The sequence below is a fragment of the Antennarius striatus genome, chromosome 10 (genome assembly GCF_040054535.1).
Source record: "Antennarius striatus isolate MH-2024 chromosome 10, ASM4005453v1, whole genome shotgun sequence".
Taxonomy (NCBI): domain Eukaryota; kingdom Metazoa; phylum Chordata; class Actinopteri; order Lophiiformes; family Antennariidae; genus Antennarius; species Antennarius striatus.
In genome coordinates this window covers 3421212-3442001 of record NC_090785.1, presented here as the reverse complement: position 1 = coordinate 3442001, position 20790 = coordinate 3421212, and the positions used below count along the sequence as shown (strand labels likewise).

General features: G+C 41.1%; 1 protein-coding gene across 2 annotated transcripts in view; it reads right to left on the bottom strand.

Annotated features, from left to right (window-relative positions):
* Positions 1 to 460: 460 nt before the first annotated feature.
* pdgfc (platelet derived growth factor c) overlaps positions 461 to 20790 on the bottom strand; it is a 34943-nt gene continuing 14613 nt past the window's right edge. Inside the window, exons 2-6 of one of the 2 annotated variants that reach the window (XM_068325587.1) lie at positions 12065 to 12257; positions 7702 to 7882; positions 2282 to 2489; positions 1970 to 2190; positions 461 to 1617 (exon numbers count right to left, since the gene is read on the bottom strand). In XM_068325587.1, the coding sequence (XP_068181688.1) occupies positions 1504 to 1617; positions 1970 to 2190; positions 2282 to 2489; positions 7702 to 7882; positions 12065 to 12257 (917 nt within the window). In that variant the 3' untranslated portion in view covers positions 461 to 1503. The remainder of the gene's footprint in view (positions 1618 to 1969; positions 2191 to 2281; positions 2490 to 7701; positions 7883 to 12064; positions 12258 to 20790) is intronic. The other variant, XM_068325588.1, reaches the window with a different exon arrangement.

The window sequence follows — 20790 nt, the reverse complement described above, 5'->3', positions numbered from 1 at the left end:
GCTCATTTGGGCGCATCAGGCAGGAGCTGCCCGCCACTCTACCCCCCCTGCATGCGTAGAGACCGCTTGTGTGTGCTTTTTTCCTCAGGGCCTGTACACTAATGCATATATATATATATATATATATATATATATATATATATGCATGTGAATTACTAAAACTAGAGTGTGCCACTAATTTCCCCTAGGGGATCATTTGAGTATAGAAAAAATAAATAAATAAAAGATAATAATGATGATATTTATCCCATAAAGGTCTTAAACAAAGTTCTAAATTGCTTTTAATGATAGTACCACGTCCTTTTCACATTTTTAGCTGTTGTGTAAAATGAATGCTCAGATAATGGACTTTGTTGCTGTGTTTTTCTGCTATTGTGTGAATACGCTCTTATGTATATATATTATTTTTTTGCACTACATTGTCTTCTCTGATGATTAACACGATTCACCTCTGCCAGGTACAATACCTCCACTTAGAAATGGAAGAATTTATTTTTGATCTTCAGTACAATGAAATACAAACATTTATTGCAAAAGTAGAGTTAAATAACTTTGGCATACAAAAAAAAATGAAAATTTTTTTTTTTTGACAAACATCCATGAGACAATGCTGATGTAAAATGACTATCAATGAAGCGTGGTGGCTATTGCTACTGTTTAGTGATGAATGTAGCACAAGAGACATTTCAGACCTTGATTTCCCTTTTTTGTTAAACAAATAAATATTTAATATGAACAAAAGAAAGAATCGTGATGCCTGACATTTGTGAAGAGAGTAGATTTGACACTGCTGAGATGGATCAAGTGATGAGCTGTAACGAATAAATCCCACGGATTCTACGTGCGTGACTTTGATTTCCTTGAGCATCTTTGGTAGAAAAGGCATGATAGTACAGAAAAGAAATGTAAATGGTCTATTTACACATAATAGAGTCCCGACAGCCAGGCAATGCAGCGATGCTGCAGTTGTATTTGACCACAGATTAAATCTGTGGTTACAGAAGATGGAAGGGAACTGGTCACGAAGCTCCTTGCTTGCCTTGATGGTATTAATAGAGGGGCAGGGGGAGTAAGGTAGCTGGAGCCAGCTCACTCCTGGACATAAAAAGTACTTCGACAAAGAATCTCCCCATTTTACAGTATCATCCCACGCTGGCTGAACTTTGTAAAAGAAGAGGAGGCAAAAACGCCTCAGTGTCCTTAACACTGAGGAGCAGAAAAATATAGTCTTCAAAGCATATCTGCCCCAGTGTCTTTCTGTCCCTTCTCAAATGCACTCAGAGCACATTATTGGTATTCCACAGCAGACAAATCCATTTGGAAGATTTATTAGATTCCAGTCTGTTCCCCTTTAATCCAATTAGTGAAAGGACAGCGGGATAACGGGAGAATCCTGTTAGCTCCCGATGGAAGTGGATGAAATACGGAACGTTGCAACGGCAGCAGAGGTTCATTTCTAACATCTTGTGTTATTCAAGTGGCAGCTATTAAACGTGTCGGAGGTCAGTCCTGGTCGTCTTTACACACGCAGGCACACTCCTCGTGATGATCCAAGGCCACGTCAGTCATCGACTTTTGTAAGCCTCTGCCGCCACTTCGGTATTTCAATAGCAGAACCTAACAAAAAATAAAAAATAAAAAGAGGAGGATGGTTCAGTGTTTAAATGTTTCATTCAAAGCATGATCGGTTGTTAGGTTCATTTTAATCTGAACAGGTTTGTGCACCTAATGCATGTCAGAAAATATACCATTGACTTTCACAATGTTCTAAGCTTTTAAAATCTACTTTCCCAACCCATGATAATTCTAACTGAACAACCAGGTGCATAAATCTTCATTTCTAAGACATATGGTGACTGGAATTGTATTTCACACATGGTTTTCAGCTCTAGGAAGTAACAGTTGGATATTCTGACACTGGCTTTCAGTGTGCACTGATTGATAAAAGCATCATCAGGTTGACATGCACCTCGTGATACTTCTTGGTGGTCCTGGCAGGAACGCATTGGCAGTCGTAGCAGCGGTGAGAGCAGCAGGCGCAGTTTCCACCGCAGCGCTTCACCAGCAGGCAGCTCGGCCAGAAAATGGCATCCGTTCTCTTTAGCTCTTCACGCACAGATACGGAGAAGTTACGCGGAGTGCAACTGTACAGTCGAACGTCCTCCCGCAGCAGATTGAGATCAGCTCCTCCTCAAAGACACAGAAGAACAGATCAGCTACATGTCCAGTCGAAACAAGGTTTATAATAACATATTAAACACTCTCAAGAGTAATATGATACCTCTGGCTTTTTTATTATGAATGAAGGATTTCCCCAGCACATGCCACGTGGGTTTGTACAGCTCTTCCATATCCACTTGCCATCGCTCCGGCTCCAGGTACTTCATGACCTCCTCTACGGTGCTCAGCCCCGCCACGGCGTCCGACAGGTCCTCAATACCTTGTTGGGATGGAGGGAGAAACGCAGGGGTCTCTGGTTCTGATACTTTCTGTAGAAAAAAATCAACCGGTTGATTGAAAATAATTTATTTGTTCAGAAAATACACCAAAAAAAAGCCTCTAGGGTGCAGTTTTCCATTCTTTTGATGGACGTGCACTTCTTATTTTGTTTTGCCAGGGAGGGTAAGTAACCCCGCTCTAAAGTAGCTTACAAGTCCCAAATTTACCCCGTTGCAACATCCTAAACAGGCCGGCCAATTTCTGTGACATTTAATAGCTTGTAAGCACGATCCAGGATATAAACACTAAAACAGGAAGGACGCTGACAAAAGTAGGAATTCTACACTGTAATTTTACCCTTCATGTCAAAAAAAGGGGTTTGAATTGGATCCAAGCTCATTAAATGCTGCAGTTGACTTAATTTAATCAGAAACAATGGACCAGGCCAGCTGGGTCCCATTCGCAGTCCTTTCCTTAGACCTGGCAATATGTGGAAGAGCTGACATTTTACTCAATATTCCTACATCGGCCAATGCACCAGATGAACATTTTACTACCTGATTCTCTGAACTAATGAAAAATGCAGTATTTATTTGCAGCTGTATTCCCATGGCACGTGTAATCTCAATTTTTTCCTCAATTTTCTTCCAATTGCACTTCCTGACGTCAGGTTTTCCATTGAGAAGATTCACTCAGCGATTGTTATACGGTTCCTTTTTTTGATGACGGCGCTTTTCCCGGCTTGTTCTAGAAGGAGTACCAAACTGGTGCAATAATGATCTTGTTAAAAAAAAAAAAAAAAAAGGACATACTGTACACTGCAGGTTTCTTTCATGACACTTGAATTGACACTCTGTGGTTTGACTCTTATTTACTACTTGTGCTAAAATATTAAATCTTAAAAAAACCAACAACTTCTTTCCATAATAATACACAATCAACCATAATTACAGCCAATAAAAATACAAAGTTAAATGTGATTTCAAACACAACAGACAGGCCATTAATTACAAAAACCCGACTGGAATTTTTATTTTGCATATTAGGTGTAGTTGAGGACTACACCCACACAATTTATTGGTTGTGTAAGCCATGTGTAACACATTCAAAATCTGAGTCCCTTTAGGTGTTGACTTGAAAATGAGATGCCGGTGGTTTGACGTGGCGGCACCACAGGCTGCAACAACACAGCTGATGCGCAACTGTGCTCATTCTGCAGATTTGACTCATTCTAATGAGGCCGCCTTCATAACCACTAAACATATCTTTGGTTTATTTGGCACCCTGAGATAAACAGACACAAATATGAGACCAATATTTTCAGAGAGAGAAAAAAATGGCCTCATAAAATCATGGAAGCATAACTAATATTAAATTGAGCGGTCCTCTCTCCGAGCTGTTTTCAGACTACAAAGAAAAGCTGTGATTCTTATTTTGTCGAACCTTGGCAGCGGCTAACACACTGGACTGGAAACCATTAACAGCTCCCGAGCGCTGACAGTGCAACACCACTACCCCCCCAATTGGCAGTGCTCTGCTAGCTCAGAATCAGAGATAGAGAACCCAAGCGATCCTTCAGAGAAGAGTCTCAACGGTCTTTCATTATGAATGAATGACGCATGAGTCGCTGTATAAATGGTTGAACAGCGATTCTCATCTCATTCTGTGTGCATCTTTGAATATAATAATAAATAGTTTACATGCACACACAAGTATTGGCAAGACATAGTGTTTACGACCGACTATTCTATTGAATAGCAAAGCTTTGCATGTGTTTTTATTCTAACGCAATATGAAAGCCTGAATCGTAGCTCTCATCGCCGGCGATCCCTCTTAACCCCCTACCTCTCGTGAAATAACTCGGTTCCAAAGCTGTGATTACCTCATTTCCAGCTCCCTTTGTTTTTTTTTGTTTTTTTTACACAGGACAACCACATGACCTTATTTCTGTACCTAAAATGACAGGTTTTGCCGACTATGTTGAGATGAACTCTGAAATAGTATCTTTGGAGAATGCTGGAAAACAATATCTTCTCCCTTACACGGCGCTGCAAACCACTTCCTTGCACAACAAGAGCTTCGAGTAAGAAGCGAGGACGGTGTTGTGCGTGAATAAAGCACTTTTTTTATTTGACGATACGCCACACACTGCAATTGAGGTCAGTGTAAAAACAGACCTCAATTTCATCATGGCAGCAGAAAGCCTTTAACTACGCTTTTTATTCCTTACTTTGCATTTCTTTCTCGACTCAGATCTGGATGTAAAAAAACTCTCTCCAGTCAATTAAGATAAACAAAGCCGGTGAGGCTTATGGTAGCGGCGGGGTTTAATTTTGGATGGGGGACCTCACAGAGACAATGATGTATGTTCTGTTTGCTCCTTTAACCCACCACTCAGCGCTCGCCTTGCACCATTAAACAGACTCCTTCTCTTCTATGTTTTAACAACCTTTTCGCCTCGGCCCTCTTTCACTCTTCCTAAAATCTCTTCCTGTGAATTACAGATTATTTTTTCCCCCCCTCTCATCCATGCCATGGAAGTTGTGGGGAGGAGTTATAGCCTGTTTAAATAGAAACTCCAGCGCTGGCTCCTGCGTGGCACAGGGTTCCAGTAGCTACTGGTAGACCACATAGGAAACAGAGTGCTGCTGTTCCAGAGCGCTCCTCCTCCCCCCTCAGAGGAAAGTTCAAAAGGAAGCCTGACGGAACATGCAGAGGCGAGGGGTTTCCACCCCCGCCTCCCTGGTTTCCTCACCTTCCACAGTCGGAATATGAAAGACAAACACAAGCTGTTGTACAGTTTTACAGTTAGTGACAGACGTTAGAACAACACAGGAGTCACAACCGTCTAAATGAGATGAGAGACGATATCATTCTAAGAGTATAATAATCAATTCTGGACGGGAATGAGAATCCAGTACAGTATCTCATCACATGACAGCTTTGAATGCTCGGTTCATTAAAATAAGGCTTTTGAATCCCAAAACCTCAGGCGTGTGTGTGTCGACACTTGACCTGGCGATGAACTGATTGAATTTTTGTTTTTGTTTCAATAGATCATAGTTTGATTTCAGAAAAGAAAAACTTTACTGGCATAACTTTCTCTATGCAAGATGTAATTTGTAACAGTTTATTGACATTATATTGGCAGAATAGAAGCATTCATTAATCATTCATGATTGATTCTCAGTGACTTCCAGGAAAAATATTCTTCATATGTTTGGAATTTATCCACCAAATATTCTATATAGTTTATGACTGTGGTTATTTTATTTCAGTGATTAAAAATGCATGGAAATATTATTATTATTATGTTTTTAGTCGAGGTTTTCCTTATCAAATTCCACTCAGAGTGGAAGATCTTGGAAAAGGTACTAAGGAAAAAAACTGCCTTGTAACAGGCAGAACCCACAGAGCAGACCCCAGATTTCCTGGGTGAAGCACGATGAAATAATGCACGATGAATATAAAGCAACATGGGTGAATTCATTTCCCCATTCATGCTTGTCAGATTTGACCGTGCTACAGGCCATTAGGGAGTCATGAGGAATAGAGCTGTTTACTTAAAGCAGGCGAACAGGACTGAAACATGACAGGTCCAAACACAGCAGTCTCCTCAGTTTACATCCGGGATTATGTCAATGATGAAGGGATTCTCTCTTTCTCTCTCTTGCTTTCTCTATCAGCAAAAGCAAATGATGAATGGAAAGGAGACGGAGGAACACAAACATGGCTGGTTAACACACATTTTTATTTTCTTTGTTAATCGCCTGGTGGCAGAGATGCTTTTAAATTTTGTTACTTTCAAATTATCAAGCAGAAGATCTCTTGTCAGGTTGTTTCTGAAATTGAATCTCAAATTATTTTATTTTTTCACCCTCTTCTCTCAACTTTCATCAACCAATTCAAGTTTTGTACATGGAAACAAGCACACTGGCATCTTCATCCCCAAACCAAGTGGTTAAGTAGAGCTGCACTAGCTGTGGAAAGTGGCTCAGGAAAACTAGCTTTTTACATGACATAGTTATATCTTTTTAGGTTAACTGCTCTTGAAATCCTCTTTGCTGCTTTTGTGTCAACTGAACATAACATCTCCAAGAGGCTTAATTCACTCAGTTTTTTTTATTCAGGGGTGAGAGAACTTAATGACCTATTTTCCTCTCGAGGAGTGAAGAAAAATATTTAATTGTCATGGTAGAGGTCATGACATTACAGTTTGCTCTGACAAATACCATGGCTTTGACTCTACCCATTAATATCTTGTTAGCTCATGTCTTTTGCATCACACATGATCGCACACGTCTTGCACGAGGGGGATCAACGAGTTAACACTTATGCTGGGCATAGGCACTAAATTTTTACTGAATAAGCATTTGCCAAGTGTCTAAAAGGTAAATGGAAACAAAGATTACCGAGGGATGGAAGAAGAAGATTAAAGTCCGTGTTGCATGCAAAGACAAGGGAAAGGGAGAAATAACAGGAAATAGCAGAAAAGGACTGGTTTTGCTTTGTGTGCGGAGAACATTTCAGTCCGGAGAGGAGAGCAAAATAACACAGACCTCTTTGAGAAGTGGGGGGGAGGGGGTTGTGTTAACGCACATAAAAGCGGATATTACTTCTGAAATACTATATGTAGTGATAAAAGCACACAGAGAGCAATGCGACAATTTTCCACACATAAAGCACTTCTATCTCTTAATTCCTACTTTCATTTCAGGGGCTTGAATGAATCCCCCCACCCCACCCCCCAGGGGTCAGTGAACCTCTTTGTGAATGTGAAACTACTTCTTTTCTCCATCTTATTCTCAAGAACCACTGAATGCACCAAGACACCTCTGACTGGTTCTATAAATACATGACAGGTTCAGCACATGGATGGTTTTGGACGGTTCAACGGAAGATAACGGATTGATCGTATATTAATAGAAAAAGAAAATGAGAGAGCCACACAGTTTGAAGCCATTTGAAGAGACTTTAAGAGACTTTTGGGTTTTGTTTGTGTTTAAATCTAGGAGCTTGTGTTTGTCCGCATGACTAAAATAAATCAGACGACGTGAGCCAGATGTTCTGCAGTGGTTTAGATGTAATTTCTCCTCATTGATGCCTCAAACCTCCGGCACACATAAAATAAATGACTGCAAATCAAGACCCCATGTTATGTAACAACCAAACCATGGTAATTGTTGCTTGCATGGAAAGACAGTGCTTCCTGCACTTGGAGATGCATGGTCTTGAACTCCTAAATGCTGATAATTCACCTACCGCAGGCAGAAGGGAGAAGCGGATGCAGAATCCCGGCTTAGAGGGCAAGTACTCATCGGATATGAAACGGATCCGGATCTGACTGCCTTCGGAAGTGTGGCTAGCCGGTACCGACTCCGACCCGCACCAGCGACCCAGGATGGTTTTCTTAGTCAGATCTTCTATCTCCACAAAGTCATACCTGTCGGATGGATGCAGAAAGAAACAAACATTTCAGTTTGTCAGACTCAGTGATTGTAATCTTAATTTCCTTATGTGCCCCAATTTTCAGTTTCTACCAGGTTTGCATCCTTAGATTTATCATTTTACAACCATGTCGCTTCAATATAACTACTTTTGCGTTCCTGTCGTGACACGCTCCTATCCTCTTTGCCCTGCCACCAAGGGAAAATAAAGGTTTCATCTCATTAGAAAAAAATTAATTGTATATCATTAACAGCAGGCTACTGACAGATGAGATTTGTCTGTAATTTACTGCCCGAGTTGAGTGCTTTGAAAAAGTTGCCACCAAATTCAGAACAAATCTCAGCTTGGGTTGACAGCCTGTTTGCACGCCGATTATACGGATGCTGCATGTTGTGACCGAATTATTCTTGAGTTCAATAATTATTAACTCCAAAATAAGTTGTCAACCGTTTAAAAGCCTGTTACAGTTCCATGAGTTGTGTACTTGACAGTTTATGCCTTGTTATTTTTCCAAATAATTATGCAATCAAGCGCTTTTACCTTTTCATTTTTTTTTAATATTGAATATTTAGAATCATCTTTATTTTTTTTTAAAAAATAACCCCTACAACATGTCTGGATGCCAACATTGCAGAAGTTCTCAGTCCCTGAAAATAAATAATGTACTTAAAAAAGATACTATTTAGTTTTTAGCGTGATGTGTTTGAGGTATGTTCAGAATTTCACTCAACAAAATAATAATGCTTGTTGTGGGGATCCATCTTAGTAACGCTGTAATTACATGGCAGTCTTTCCTCTGGCCACCCTGCCAACACATAATAGTGGGAAAAGTTATGAAGAGGAGAGTCATGGATGTTTTCCATGACTCTTTTTGGCGTGCCAAGGATAACATTGAACAAAATCAGCGCTTAAGATACGCAGGTCAGGAGTTCAGTTTTCATTATTTATACCTGCATGTGTAACCAGCGGGTACGATGCGTTCAATGCAGCCTTGTTTCACCGACTCCTCGCAATCTGGAAATAATCACTTTGCCATTTGCGTCAACGGGAACGCTAACCTCTCATTCAGTGCTGCTAAATCGGATATTTGGGTTTCGGGGACATTGTTTACATTTTGCGCTGGCTTGACAGATTCGGTCCAAGCTGGTTTCAATAAAACAACACAGAGAAAAACGTGAACAAAGACTAAAAATGGAGTTTCTGTGATGTTAAATAAACTGAACCGGAGGCGCAGAGGTCGATAAGTTGACTCTGCTGCTTTAGATCTAGAAAATTTACACAAGAAGTTTGCGATCTACACAACCAGATTGGGGAAGGGTGAAACTGGCAATGCAAATGTTGAATACATGAACTATACATTATTTATTCACATAGTTTTAAGACTGGAAAGCCATGAAAAAGACTTGTATAAGATTTTCTGCCCTCCTGATGGAGGTCAGTGAGACTTTTCTCCAAAAAAAAAAAAAAAAAATCAGCATTCAGACGGCTCCTGAGCTTTGACAAGATGGTTCATCAATAATGCAGGACACCCTGATCATTACACACCGCCATGTGTTCAGATTCACCGTGTCGAACAGCAGTTTCTCGCATTTACAAAGACTTTACATGCAACCTGCACACAGTCGCGTTAAAACAGGATCACAACAACAAAGCAATTTTAAATATAGTGCAACCGGGGTGGATTAGTTTGCTGCACATTGCAAAGGAGCTGTTTAATATTCACAGAGCCTTCAAAATACAGCTTTTTCACTTGTGCATTATTAATAGCCACAACATTTACCGCTGTGATCACCGGTTTTCAGTCAGTCTTTCTAAGTGCGAGCCGCCAAAGCACGACTCTGCTGCCATGCCAACCGGCAGAAAGACCAATCCCTCTTCAATATGCCTCTCCTCCAGTGGATTTGGTGAGAACGCTTTTCATCGTGCCACGGACAAACAGAATAGCATATGAGCATCTCGGCTGCACAGCCTCCCCTCTCATCTTATCGGAGACTTCTCGCTCCAGGCTTGGCACCAGAGTCCAACACATCGCCCATTGTTGTGTGTTTTATCCCCTGCCATTGCTGTGAATCGCTGGACAGGAGATTACATTCTTGTCTATTTGCATCACATTGTGCAGCGTCACAAGGGTAAGGGCGGCGTATCATTATCAGTGCAAAAAAAACAAAAACAAAACCCTGAGTGTTTCTTTGCTGTAACGCCAGCGGAACAGAGGTCTAAAAGCAGATTTTTACATTTCTTAACACACATGCAATACAGTGGCTTAGAAAAAGAGTCTTTGAGTGCGTGTGTGTGTGTGTGTGTGTGTGTGTGTGTGTGTGTGTGTGTGTGTGTGTGTGTGTGTGCGTGCGTGTGTGTGTGTGCGTTTGTGTGATACGAATGAAGACGAAGGGGGTTAGAGAACAAACAACAGCTAGACTTTTGTGTCTATTTCTGCTTGGGATTGCTAAAATGTGACAGCCGCAGCCGTAGACGTGGCGATGACTTTCGCGACCTGGGAAAAGGGTGTTGTTATTGTTTCTCGCCCCTCTCCCCCGAGGACACCGACTAGCGCGGTCTTGTTAAGGCAGCAAAGCACAAAAGTTGTCAATCTGCACCCTACCCCACTGTGGAACTTTCCCTCACGGGATTGCAACAAGGACTTTTATATCTTGTCTGCATGAGCTTGATCCGCTTTGGGAGGTAAAACAACTTGCAGGAGAGAAAATAAATAAGATAATAAAATCACTGATCAATACAGTTGAGTGCAAAGGAACAAAAGCATAATGACTTCCCCATGATTTCCTCTAAAGCCATCTAGTCTTGCCATGCCTTACATCTGAACATAAAGGTGTCATTCACCCAGTCTTCCATTGGGGGGCTCTCCAGGAGTGACTAGCGAGGTCACCCTCTCTCGGCTCTCCCAACCTCCCATGGATGGGGTTCCTCCATACTAAGCAGTGGGTTGTGATATATTGACAGCGAGGCACTGAGCATAATGCGCGGGGGGGGGGGAGGGAATCGATCCTTTGGCAGTAATTGAAAGTGGGTTCTCAATAAAACCAGGAACATGTGGTGTACACACACATGTGTGTGTTCGTGTTTGTGTTGCCAGGTGTGTGTCTTTCCAACAGGCACGTGAGCGACTGAAGGTATCGACTGCATCCCGTGAAGTATTGCATCATCATGAGTTCCTGGCTTAAACAAATCACTCCGATGCTGGATGTTCAATATTCACGAGCTGCCGGGGCAGACTAAAGGCAATCTCACAAATGGCCACGAGCTCAGACTCTAAATCTTTGTAAATGTACTACAACATAGGCAAGACACATCTTTGCTCCGGCCCAACACCCATATTGTACGCCTACTGGGGAAGACCTCCCTCCCTCCCTAATGAGAGCTGGTCAATAAAACAGAAATGTAAATGAAAAACATGCATTTCTATCGCTAGCCGCTCACTGAGGTAATCCTTCTCCTCTTGGGTAATGGGCTTCAATTCAGGCAACGAAAGCCAGTTTTTCACTTATCTTTCAAAATTCAACGCATGAATGTGGAATGTGTTTATTTTTTTTTAAAGAGTTTGAGGACATGAACACCGAAAGGAAAATACCCGTGTTTCGATATATTTGGTCCACGCTCACATTTAGCACACATTTGACCAAGATAACAAAAAAGTCTGGTTGTGGAAGAAAGAAAGAAATGATGGGAACATCATTTTGATGTGGTATATTATATCACTAACATAATAATAACAAGGCAGTCAGAGACTGCAACATCCCACGACTTATCCTGACCTACTTTCAGGGTAGATCAGTGTACCCTGAAAGGAGCACCTGACTAAGTAGTGCCTGACTAGTACATAGACTAGTGCATATGGAGAATGCCAGTGTGGTAAGACCATAGATCAAAGCTAGTGGATAGGTAGATCAAAGCACTATGGTCTTACACACACTGGCCTTCTCCTTCGTCTTTCTATCTTATCCGGTTCCTGAGAGTACAAAAGTTGAAAATTTGACCTTGATCTAGCATTCTCAAGGTCGAGGTCATCATCTCATTTTTATCCCCTTTGCTGCCCGAGTAATCTGTTTTTTGTTTCATCTTTCTATCTGCAACGGTTGCAAAGATATTTGGTGGACATAATAAACGGACCAACACTTTGAAGCGGGATGTAATAAGTAAGAGCTACAAGTGTTCTTACTTGCATATGTCATCTTCAGGGTCCTCCAGACCAAACTTCTCATCAAAGGTGAGCTGGATTCTCATGTTGTTGGTCGCCACTAGTCTCCAGACTAACATGGTATTCCTGGGGTAAGTGTATGGAAAGTTTGGGCTCTGGACCATTCCCTCTCCAGACACTGTTATGATCTTCTCCTGATGGGAATCTTGCACTCCTGAAAAAAGAAAACAGAGTGTGATGTATTTTTGCTGCACATTTTATGAAATATAATCATGTCTAGCACCTCGGAAAGACACGCGATGTTCTGTGAAATATTGACAAAGGAGGACCGGATTGACCTCATTGCAGTCCAAACTCAAGCTTGCAGCTGAGTCACATTGAAGGCTTTAAATACAGGAGGTTGAGGGGTCAACACCGGGGGTGTAAGGCAGGTGTGGGCTTACAGCTTAAACAAGGGTGAAAACAGACTGCCTGACAAACAACAAATCAATTAAGTTGAATGGCAAAAATTTCCTCAAAAGAACCATCCGACAGCGTGGGAAACACCAAGATGAAAAATTGTTTTCCAGAAGAAAAGGAAGTCTAACTAAAATGAGGGGGGGGGTTACATTCATACACATACAGGACTACCTTATTCTCTATATTTATAGGTGTTGTGTTTTAACTGTGAGCTGTCATCATTACTACATTCGTCCTCTGGAGGTTGCAGCCTTAATCACAGTGGTAAAACCTGTCATCCAGTTGCCCCTAAGGGGAGGGTTTAAGCTCAGTTACCTCCAGGAAAAAACTTTGGCAGAAGCTTGAGACCTGAGCTGCACTACAATAGCATTGACAACACTCTGGAGTCTTGCTGATTATAGGACTGTATGCAATTTGCCAGGTCAAAAATAATAAATCACATTGATTTTACAATGAAAATCAAAACACAATTCCATCAAGTTATTCATAATATCTCAGCATCAACATCAGGAACCATGGCTATCTCCGTCACTGACGTCACTGTGACATAACATTGAATTATGAAGGGAAATTTAATGCAAATAGTAAAAAGTGTGACTGAACTAGAGCAGCGTAAAAATAGTTATAGTTTGAAGAGCACCAAAATCTGCCGATTGAAGTGGATCATCCATTAGACCGCAAGTCTAGACCAGTTAATGATTTTTATTTCAAGCTAAAAGTTAACTTAATATTAGTAAACCTTAAAGAAATTGTGACTCTTTGTGGTTAGCATTTTCCTGCTTTAGCCACATAGCTAAAGCTAAAACATGCTGGTACGCCATCGCCAGTGGTCTCCAACAGGAGTGTCATTTTGGAAGTCATAGGAGAGCTACCCATTTAGCGGTTTAGGTATGAGGAGGTGTTTAAATACCAGCTGGGAATCGTCCAAAGTGGACAAAATATTTGAAAGCAAAAAAATTCACAGTTCCTCCAGGACTTCTCCCTTTTGTGGGACAATAAATTCTTTCAGTATGTAAGTTAACTTTGGATTTAGTTCAAATATTAAGTCTTGTGCTTCATATTCTACTCAAAGAAAATTTACTCCAGAGTGTTTAAGAGAGCTTTGGAGCTTTTTAGTGAAGCGAGGCCTGCTGTTTTCCACTCCATCGCTAAACCAGGCTAAGCTGGGCATGGAGTTGATGATTATGTCATGCGAGTCTGGGTACTTAGTCCTGTTGCCATACTGTTGTTGAAATGTTGGTGCCTTTCGACCTTGCCGTGATCCATTTATCTCGCCCTCAGTTTGTGTTGGCAAAATTCATTTTTGTAAAAATGATAAAATGATGATTATTCGGTGGTCATAAAACATTTCTGTACGTCTCACAGTTATAACAAGCGGCGGGGGATCACCTCACAGGAGAGGGAGTGTGCCGCTGGAAGTCTGTCAGCGCATTAAACGGATGAATAACCATTTCCCCGACATAACTTATAAAGAGAAATTTATATTCCAAACACATTTGAACTTGATTAGTCTTTATTTAGCCATAAATTTGATTTGTGATTCATACCCAGCAGGGTAATTCCATTTGAGGTTATTTGCTTGCAAAGCAACAGAAACAAAAACACAGACATGTTGGGTTTTGTGCCATGTGCTCGCTCTGCATAATGTCATAGTAGAGTTCCAGGGTAACTCCGAGTTCCGCTTTGCTTCCAAAGAAAATAAAGCCATCTGAAGGCATGGGCCGGAATGAAAAATGTAGGCTCCTGTCTGCTTTTCACTGTTTTCTGATTGTTTAAAGTCAGAACCAGTTCAAAGAGAAATTGCAGGTCAGGTCCCCCCTGCTGATTCACTAGTCGCTGGTTTTCTGTCCTTAAAGGGCTCTTATGTGGTTTAGGGTTAGGGTTAGAGTAAGGGACAAAGGTGGAAGATTTAGAACTTATATTTCTGTATTATTTAAGATGGTTCATAATACTTTTCAGAGTTCAGAAACAGATTTTATTAAATGTAATTTACCAGTAATGAATATCAGTGAGGTTTTGGTGGAAAGGATTTTGTTATTTCACATCAACATTTAACTAAATACCGTCTGGACTTTTTTCTTTTTGTCTTGGCATTAACTTTCTTCACCCAATTATATCACTTTGATGTTTTCATTCTGTTTTGAGCCAGCCAGGAACAGAATTAATGACCGAGACCCAGATACAAATAAAAAAACAAAGCCCACGCATGACTTCTTAATGAACTGACCATTTCCTAAATTTATGAAGAATTTGACCTCAAGTACAAACTGTCTGCTCAAATGAGTACCATCAGCTTTGCAGAATACATGTACTCCTTGCAGACAGAAAACAGACAGTGTATCTTGCATTGGATTTTAAAAGCCAATTAAAACCATATTTTTGCTGTCCAGGACTAAAAGTTCTTCCAGGAGTTAATCATTTTCTAATAAATCTCCTGTAAATTAATCTCCCTGAGATATATTATATTTGATTTCTCTGCTGAAACGACTGTAACAACTGGCTAATCATTGACGCGCGTAGCTGCAACCCCAGGTTTGATTGAAGGTTTTAGAATCATTCGCTGGCTCAGGAGGAACCCAGTCGATAGCTTTCATGCTATAAAGTGTGGCCCTCCATCACAATGACATGTTTTTAATTACATCCCCATTACTTTGGGCTTTAACACACCGGCTCAAAAAGTACATAATGAATAATGTGATATACGAGTCCAGATGGACTGCATTGTATTTATGATAGAAACTACATATGGTATTGATAGACGTGGCCGACAAAAACAACAAAAATATACTTGAACTGTTATTAATGGGTGTCTGGTTTTCATGGCTCCTTCTGTCCTTAATTCCTTGGGAAAATATGCTAAATGATGAGTGGAATGCGTCTTTATTGAGACTATAATTAAAGGAGAGAATGTGATAGAGAAAGGACACAAGAGGACAAAAGAAGGCCTTCACATGGTCTTGAAAAAAAGACATTCCGGAGATCTGCGTGCATGAAATTGTGCTTAATCCAAAAAGAAGTGCAAATATCCTGTTTTATCCTTATATGCTCATTAAAAGTAATTATAGTACATGGGGGGGTGTGTGTGTGTGTGCATTCCTGCTCAGTTCAGATCTTTATGCATGACGATCAAGCATCCAAATGATTCCGAGCCGAAACTTCTGACCAATCGGCTTCTTTTGTGCGCATGGACTGACCACCGCTATTTGATTAAAGTGAAATCCACCACCGCGTCTCAAAAAGGAGCTTCCTCCCTTCCTACTTAAAATAAACAATGGCGTCTTTTCATCCCTTCCGTTGATATCCTTTCCTGGCTGATTTATCGCCGGCACGCTGTAAAAAAAAAACAAAAAAAAACGCAGACATGCTACCAGTCGGCCCTGGACTGTGGGTGTGACTGACTTGAAAATGACCTCACTCCCGGGGTTAACCCGTGTCATCTAATGATCAGAGACGCGGTCCCCCAGAGTGAATTACCTCAAACATGACTTTTCCTTGACCTACATTTTTTCCTCTGTGAGGAAAGTAGAGCCGACTATTAAGGGAGGAAGTGACTCTGAATAAATAGGGAGCTTATACACTGCAGTCATTGTGCTTTGTTCACACGTTAGTGGGTGAACCGTTCAAGCAGTTAAACATTAACCTTTCCCTTGCCAAAACAAAACTGGAGTGCACGTAAAGGGAGTCACAGAAATGTACACACCGGGACACAAAATATTTAATAACTGTTGCATTTACTACTACCGATGATGATGATGATGATGATAAAGAGGTTGTTTCCTAGAATGTGGCTATGTAGATACATATATACCCAAACATACAGATATGCACGCATGTAAACCCTCACACGCTTGAATAAATGTTCCATCCCCTATAGAAAAGATTACCCAAGGAGAGCGGCTCTCTTTGTCCACCATTCTCATAGCAAAAGACAGAGTGGAGTGGGGGGTGTGGGGGGAGAGATGAAAACCACACATTCTGGCTTCTGTTAGACTCACAAAATTTATCATTCCTCACTTGATATCATTACAGCGTCTCACTACGCCGGGCCCCTAAGCTTTGGAGTTTGTCTGGTGGTCATACCGCAGTATATCGTAGACACAACTTTCTTCTGGAAAATTCAGAACCTTTAGGCCCCACCCCGGTACCAGCCATGAGAAAGCAATAAATATCTCTTCCAACCTCAATTGGGAGAAGTTTCTTTTTAAAGGGAAAGTGGTCCCGACACGTATTAAAACCCCTCCCTTCCAAGTAGTGCCACGGGAGTCGTACTTGCTGTCCAAATCGGCTAAATTATTATTTTCACACATTATGGCCTGCTTTAAGTCCTACTCTGTGTTCACCCAGCTGCTCCACGCCGCACAGATAACCATTCACGACAGCTATTTCCTGTGCGGTAATGACGGCCGAGTCACCGCGACACTAAATCCAAATTGTTTTTAATTTCGACCCAGTTACCTGCTGATCAAAACGGATGCGAGGCCTCGGGTGACAGAGTTGAAGTGGCTTCAGTGCACTTAAAGAGTACCCCCCCTTTTCTTTTTTTTCAAAGCAATGCGTTTGAGGCTCGACGCAATCACTCCCACATCTGCTGCTTATTAAGACGGTCCTGTGGTTACTACAGGTGCAGTAAATTCCCAACCCTGCTTAGAATATTTATTGCTTTAAGGTTTACAGTCGGTTGGGTAAAAAAGGCTCAAACACGCCATGGGAATCTTTCATACCATTAAATAAAAATTTGGCTGCGTGGGACCCTTCCGTAGTGATTGAATCTGCCAGGCATATGCTCCTGTGTGTTGGGTTGAAGGTGGAGGCAGGTAAGATGCAGGTTTGCCTGCAGAGGGCGCTGCAATAAGGTTGGTAAGACGGAAACGCAAACAAAAACATACGTAATATTATAGTGTACTATAGATAAATAATCTAAATAGGCTCTAAATAAAGAACCAAGCATTAAAACCTTCCCACTTCCTCTTTGAGATCATCTTAAGGGCATTCATTCCATGAATGTCCATCCAAAGCCCGCTGCTGAGTCCTTGAGGTAAAAAATAAAACAGATCAACAGACTCACTCGCGAATGTCACGCTGGAAAAGTGCGTTTGACACTTTCATCCGACCTAATGAAATAAAAGATGATGCTAATGGTGATAATGTTCAATCAGCTGTCACGATTGGCTGCCTTGGAGAGAAGCCAACATTGTCTTCAGCCAAGTCTCTGTTTCACTGGATCCATTACTGGAGAGTGAATATCCATGATTTAAAGTCTGTTTACACTTGTTTATCATCCACAACCAAAAAAAACCCAGAAACAAAAACACACAAAGACTGCACAGCCCCCTGCCCCAATCGCGATTTATTTTTAACACTACCCCCTAGAGGTGAGATCTATACCATCTTTGTTCACTCCAACTCCATTAGGTGTCAAGTCCTGTCATCAACAGGTGGACAATTATGACCCGTGACAGACCTTTAAGTGTAAAGGTCAAAGGTTGGAAGTAATGTAATCAGTCCCAGCTTAGGGGGGGGGAACAGAAATCCTGTGGTTTCTCCGTGTCGTAACTCAATAATGTTATACTTTATTGATCCCTACAATGTAATGCTCCATTTTAGGGGAGGTGGGGTTGGACACAGTCATTTCAGCGGTGCAGATGGATTCCAGCAGGGGGCCACTGTGCACGGAAGTCGCCCAGCTAAAAGAGGGTGTCTGTCTAAACCGAGAGGTCATTGCAGTCAAGTGAGCAGGAAGGACATCTGTTGACACCTGCCGCAGAGGCAAAGGGAAACATCTGCACATCAGATGGCCCAACCTGCTCCACATATATATGTGTCTGTGTGTGTATGCATATGTTAAGCATGTACACACCACCATGTTCTACCTACAGCTTTCCCACAGATGGCGCTTGGTGAATATGCTGATACTACAAATCAGGAATGTGGCGTGTAAGCTCCTTATTGTGGGAAATGTGGGGATCTCTTGACCAAAATAGATTAATAACATTTATAATAACGCTTTCATGAGTAGATATCAACCAATAAAAACTGTTGAGTCTGCAGTGATGTTCCCTTAGTAACCCAGAACAGACAAACCAAACAGTTTTGTGGCTCTAAAGAGGGCCTTTCATGTTTTTAGTGCTGATCATAAGGGAGAGACTTTCGATGGGCGTTCTGGGATACTTTGGGAGATTAACAGGCAATATTTGCAGTTTGGTTAATTTCCTTTAGGATGTATCTTGAGCAGTGAAACATTTCTCCTAAAACAGTTTGTAATGAACATTACAAGATATTTTTAATATAGTAGGCGCACTGGGCGAAGCTCTTTTAAACTGGACCTGCTCCTTATAAACGTTGCCATATATTTGACATCAGACATACAGATCAGCACCTGACAGCCTCCCTGTATGCTTTTACGTCTTTATCATCAACTAAATGAATATACTCGCACTTTTAAATTCACACTTGCGTTGCTACCCTGAGGAACACGGAAAAGCTATCTGGATGCATTAGTGTCAGCAGCACCAGAAATTTTACTCCATGGAAAAGTGGTGTTGGGTGGGTACAGTGGGAGGGATTGTCTACTTCCACTTTAATTTTGACATTTAATTTTTCAAAATGTTGATATTTATGTAAGAAAATCTTGCAGGAACTCACATTTCCAACAAATAATAAAGGAAAACAATCAATAAGTTTATTCTGCAATGCAAACAAAAAAAACCTCAACAATTCCTCGGGCAAGAGGGATCAAGCTTCCATAACTGTGAAATGCACCCACAATGCAATGTGAGCATTGATTTCAAATTGTGATAAGGCTTTATGAAGCCACAGCTGCAGGCTGCTAATAATAGTGAAGTGAAAGCACATACTGTATGATGCTGTGTGAAAAAGAGGCGCACCAAAGCTCAACTGGAATATTTCAACCCCTCAAGCTTTCGCCCGTCCAGCCGACTTGATTCAAACTCGTCGCCACACATCGTCTTCTCCTCAGGTTTCACCGGTTCCCCCGGCCCTGAATGACTGTTCGAGCCTCTAATTAGTGCCCACACTTGTGTTTGGCATCCACAAAAAGGAAGATTGAGTGTCAGTCTTTTCATTACAGCCATGCATTAGCTGAACCACTGGTATTTTGTGTCTGAGGCCCCCAGGCCTGTATTTAGATGTGATATTAGCACAAACCGTTTAGTACACAAGTCACACCATCAATTTTAATCGCATCCGGTCTAGTCTGTAATTCAAGGTAGAAAAAAATCTTGTTTGAAATATGCCAAAAGAGTGAAGCCAAAGAGAGACGCTACCATGGAAACGTTGTTACAATACCAGGATTCCTAAACTCATAAAAGTTTTTTTTTTAAAAAGAAAAAAAAAGTAAAACAGGAAGTTTGAAACACCCCTTTGCTTTTCTGTTCAAATTACAATCAAGACACATAACCTCATTAACGCAGGCTGACCCAGTTCAACCTCAATTTCCTCGTCAGTCGCCAAACTCGGAATCAATATCAAAGTCAGTTATTATTAAGTGGGCTGACTGATGGTTTAGCACAAAAACACAACATAAAATGACTGAGATTTTTCTCACAAACACTGGGAGACATACTTAACCTTATTGTCTGGCTTAAAAACCTGGCGTTGATAGATAAATCATTTCTTTTTAAAACTTCTTTTTTTTTTTTTCCCCACAGCTGTGGATGGCAGCTCCAGGCTGCTTTGTAGTCACATCTGTGAGCCGGACAGCTGGATGTTTGGAGAAAATCACAGTTTGATCCGTGACGAGCCAGATTGGAGGACAGCTTTGAGGTACCAGATCCAGACATCGTAATTAAGTATGAATAAAAAGATGTATTTTATGCAGAGAGTAGCTGAAGCAGCTCTCTGATTCAGGGACAGAAACAACAAATTCTGCCACGAAAAGCTTGAGATCAATAATTTGATTTACCAGTGATTGCTATATTGATCATATATGTGCAGGAATCCCCATCGAGCTGATTGTTATGATTTGGGATTACAGCCAAATTCACACTCAGTGAGAGCATTTTCACACATCATCCTCACTTGCCACTACTTTAATCTTGTCTGAAATCAGGAAAATCCAGGGTAGCACAGACATCCTAATGCTCTGTGTTTTAAAAGCGTAGATTATTGAAGCCATTAAATCAATACGTATCCAAACAGAACAGCTGTTTCAAATTTGGAGAAAAAAACAACAAACAAGCATCTCTAACGCAAGATGTGAACCACTGCAAGCAGATCTGGGCATAGCCTTCAAATGACAAATATTTTATTCTGTGGTAAATTGAATGATT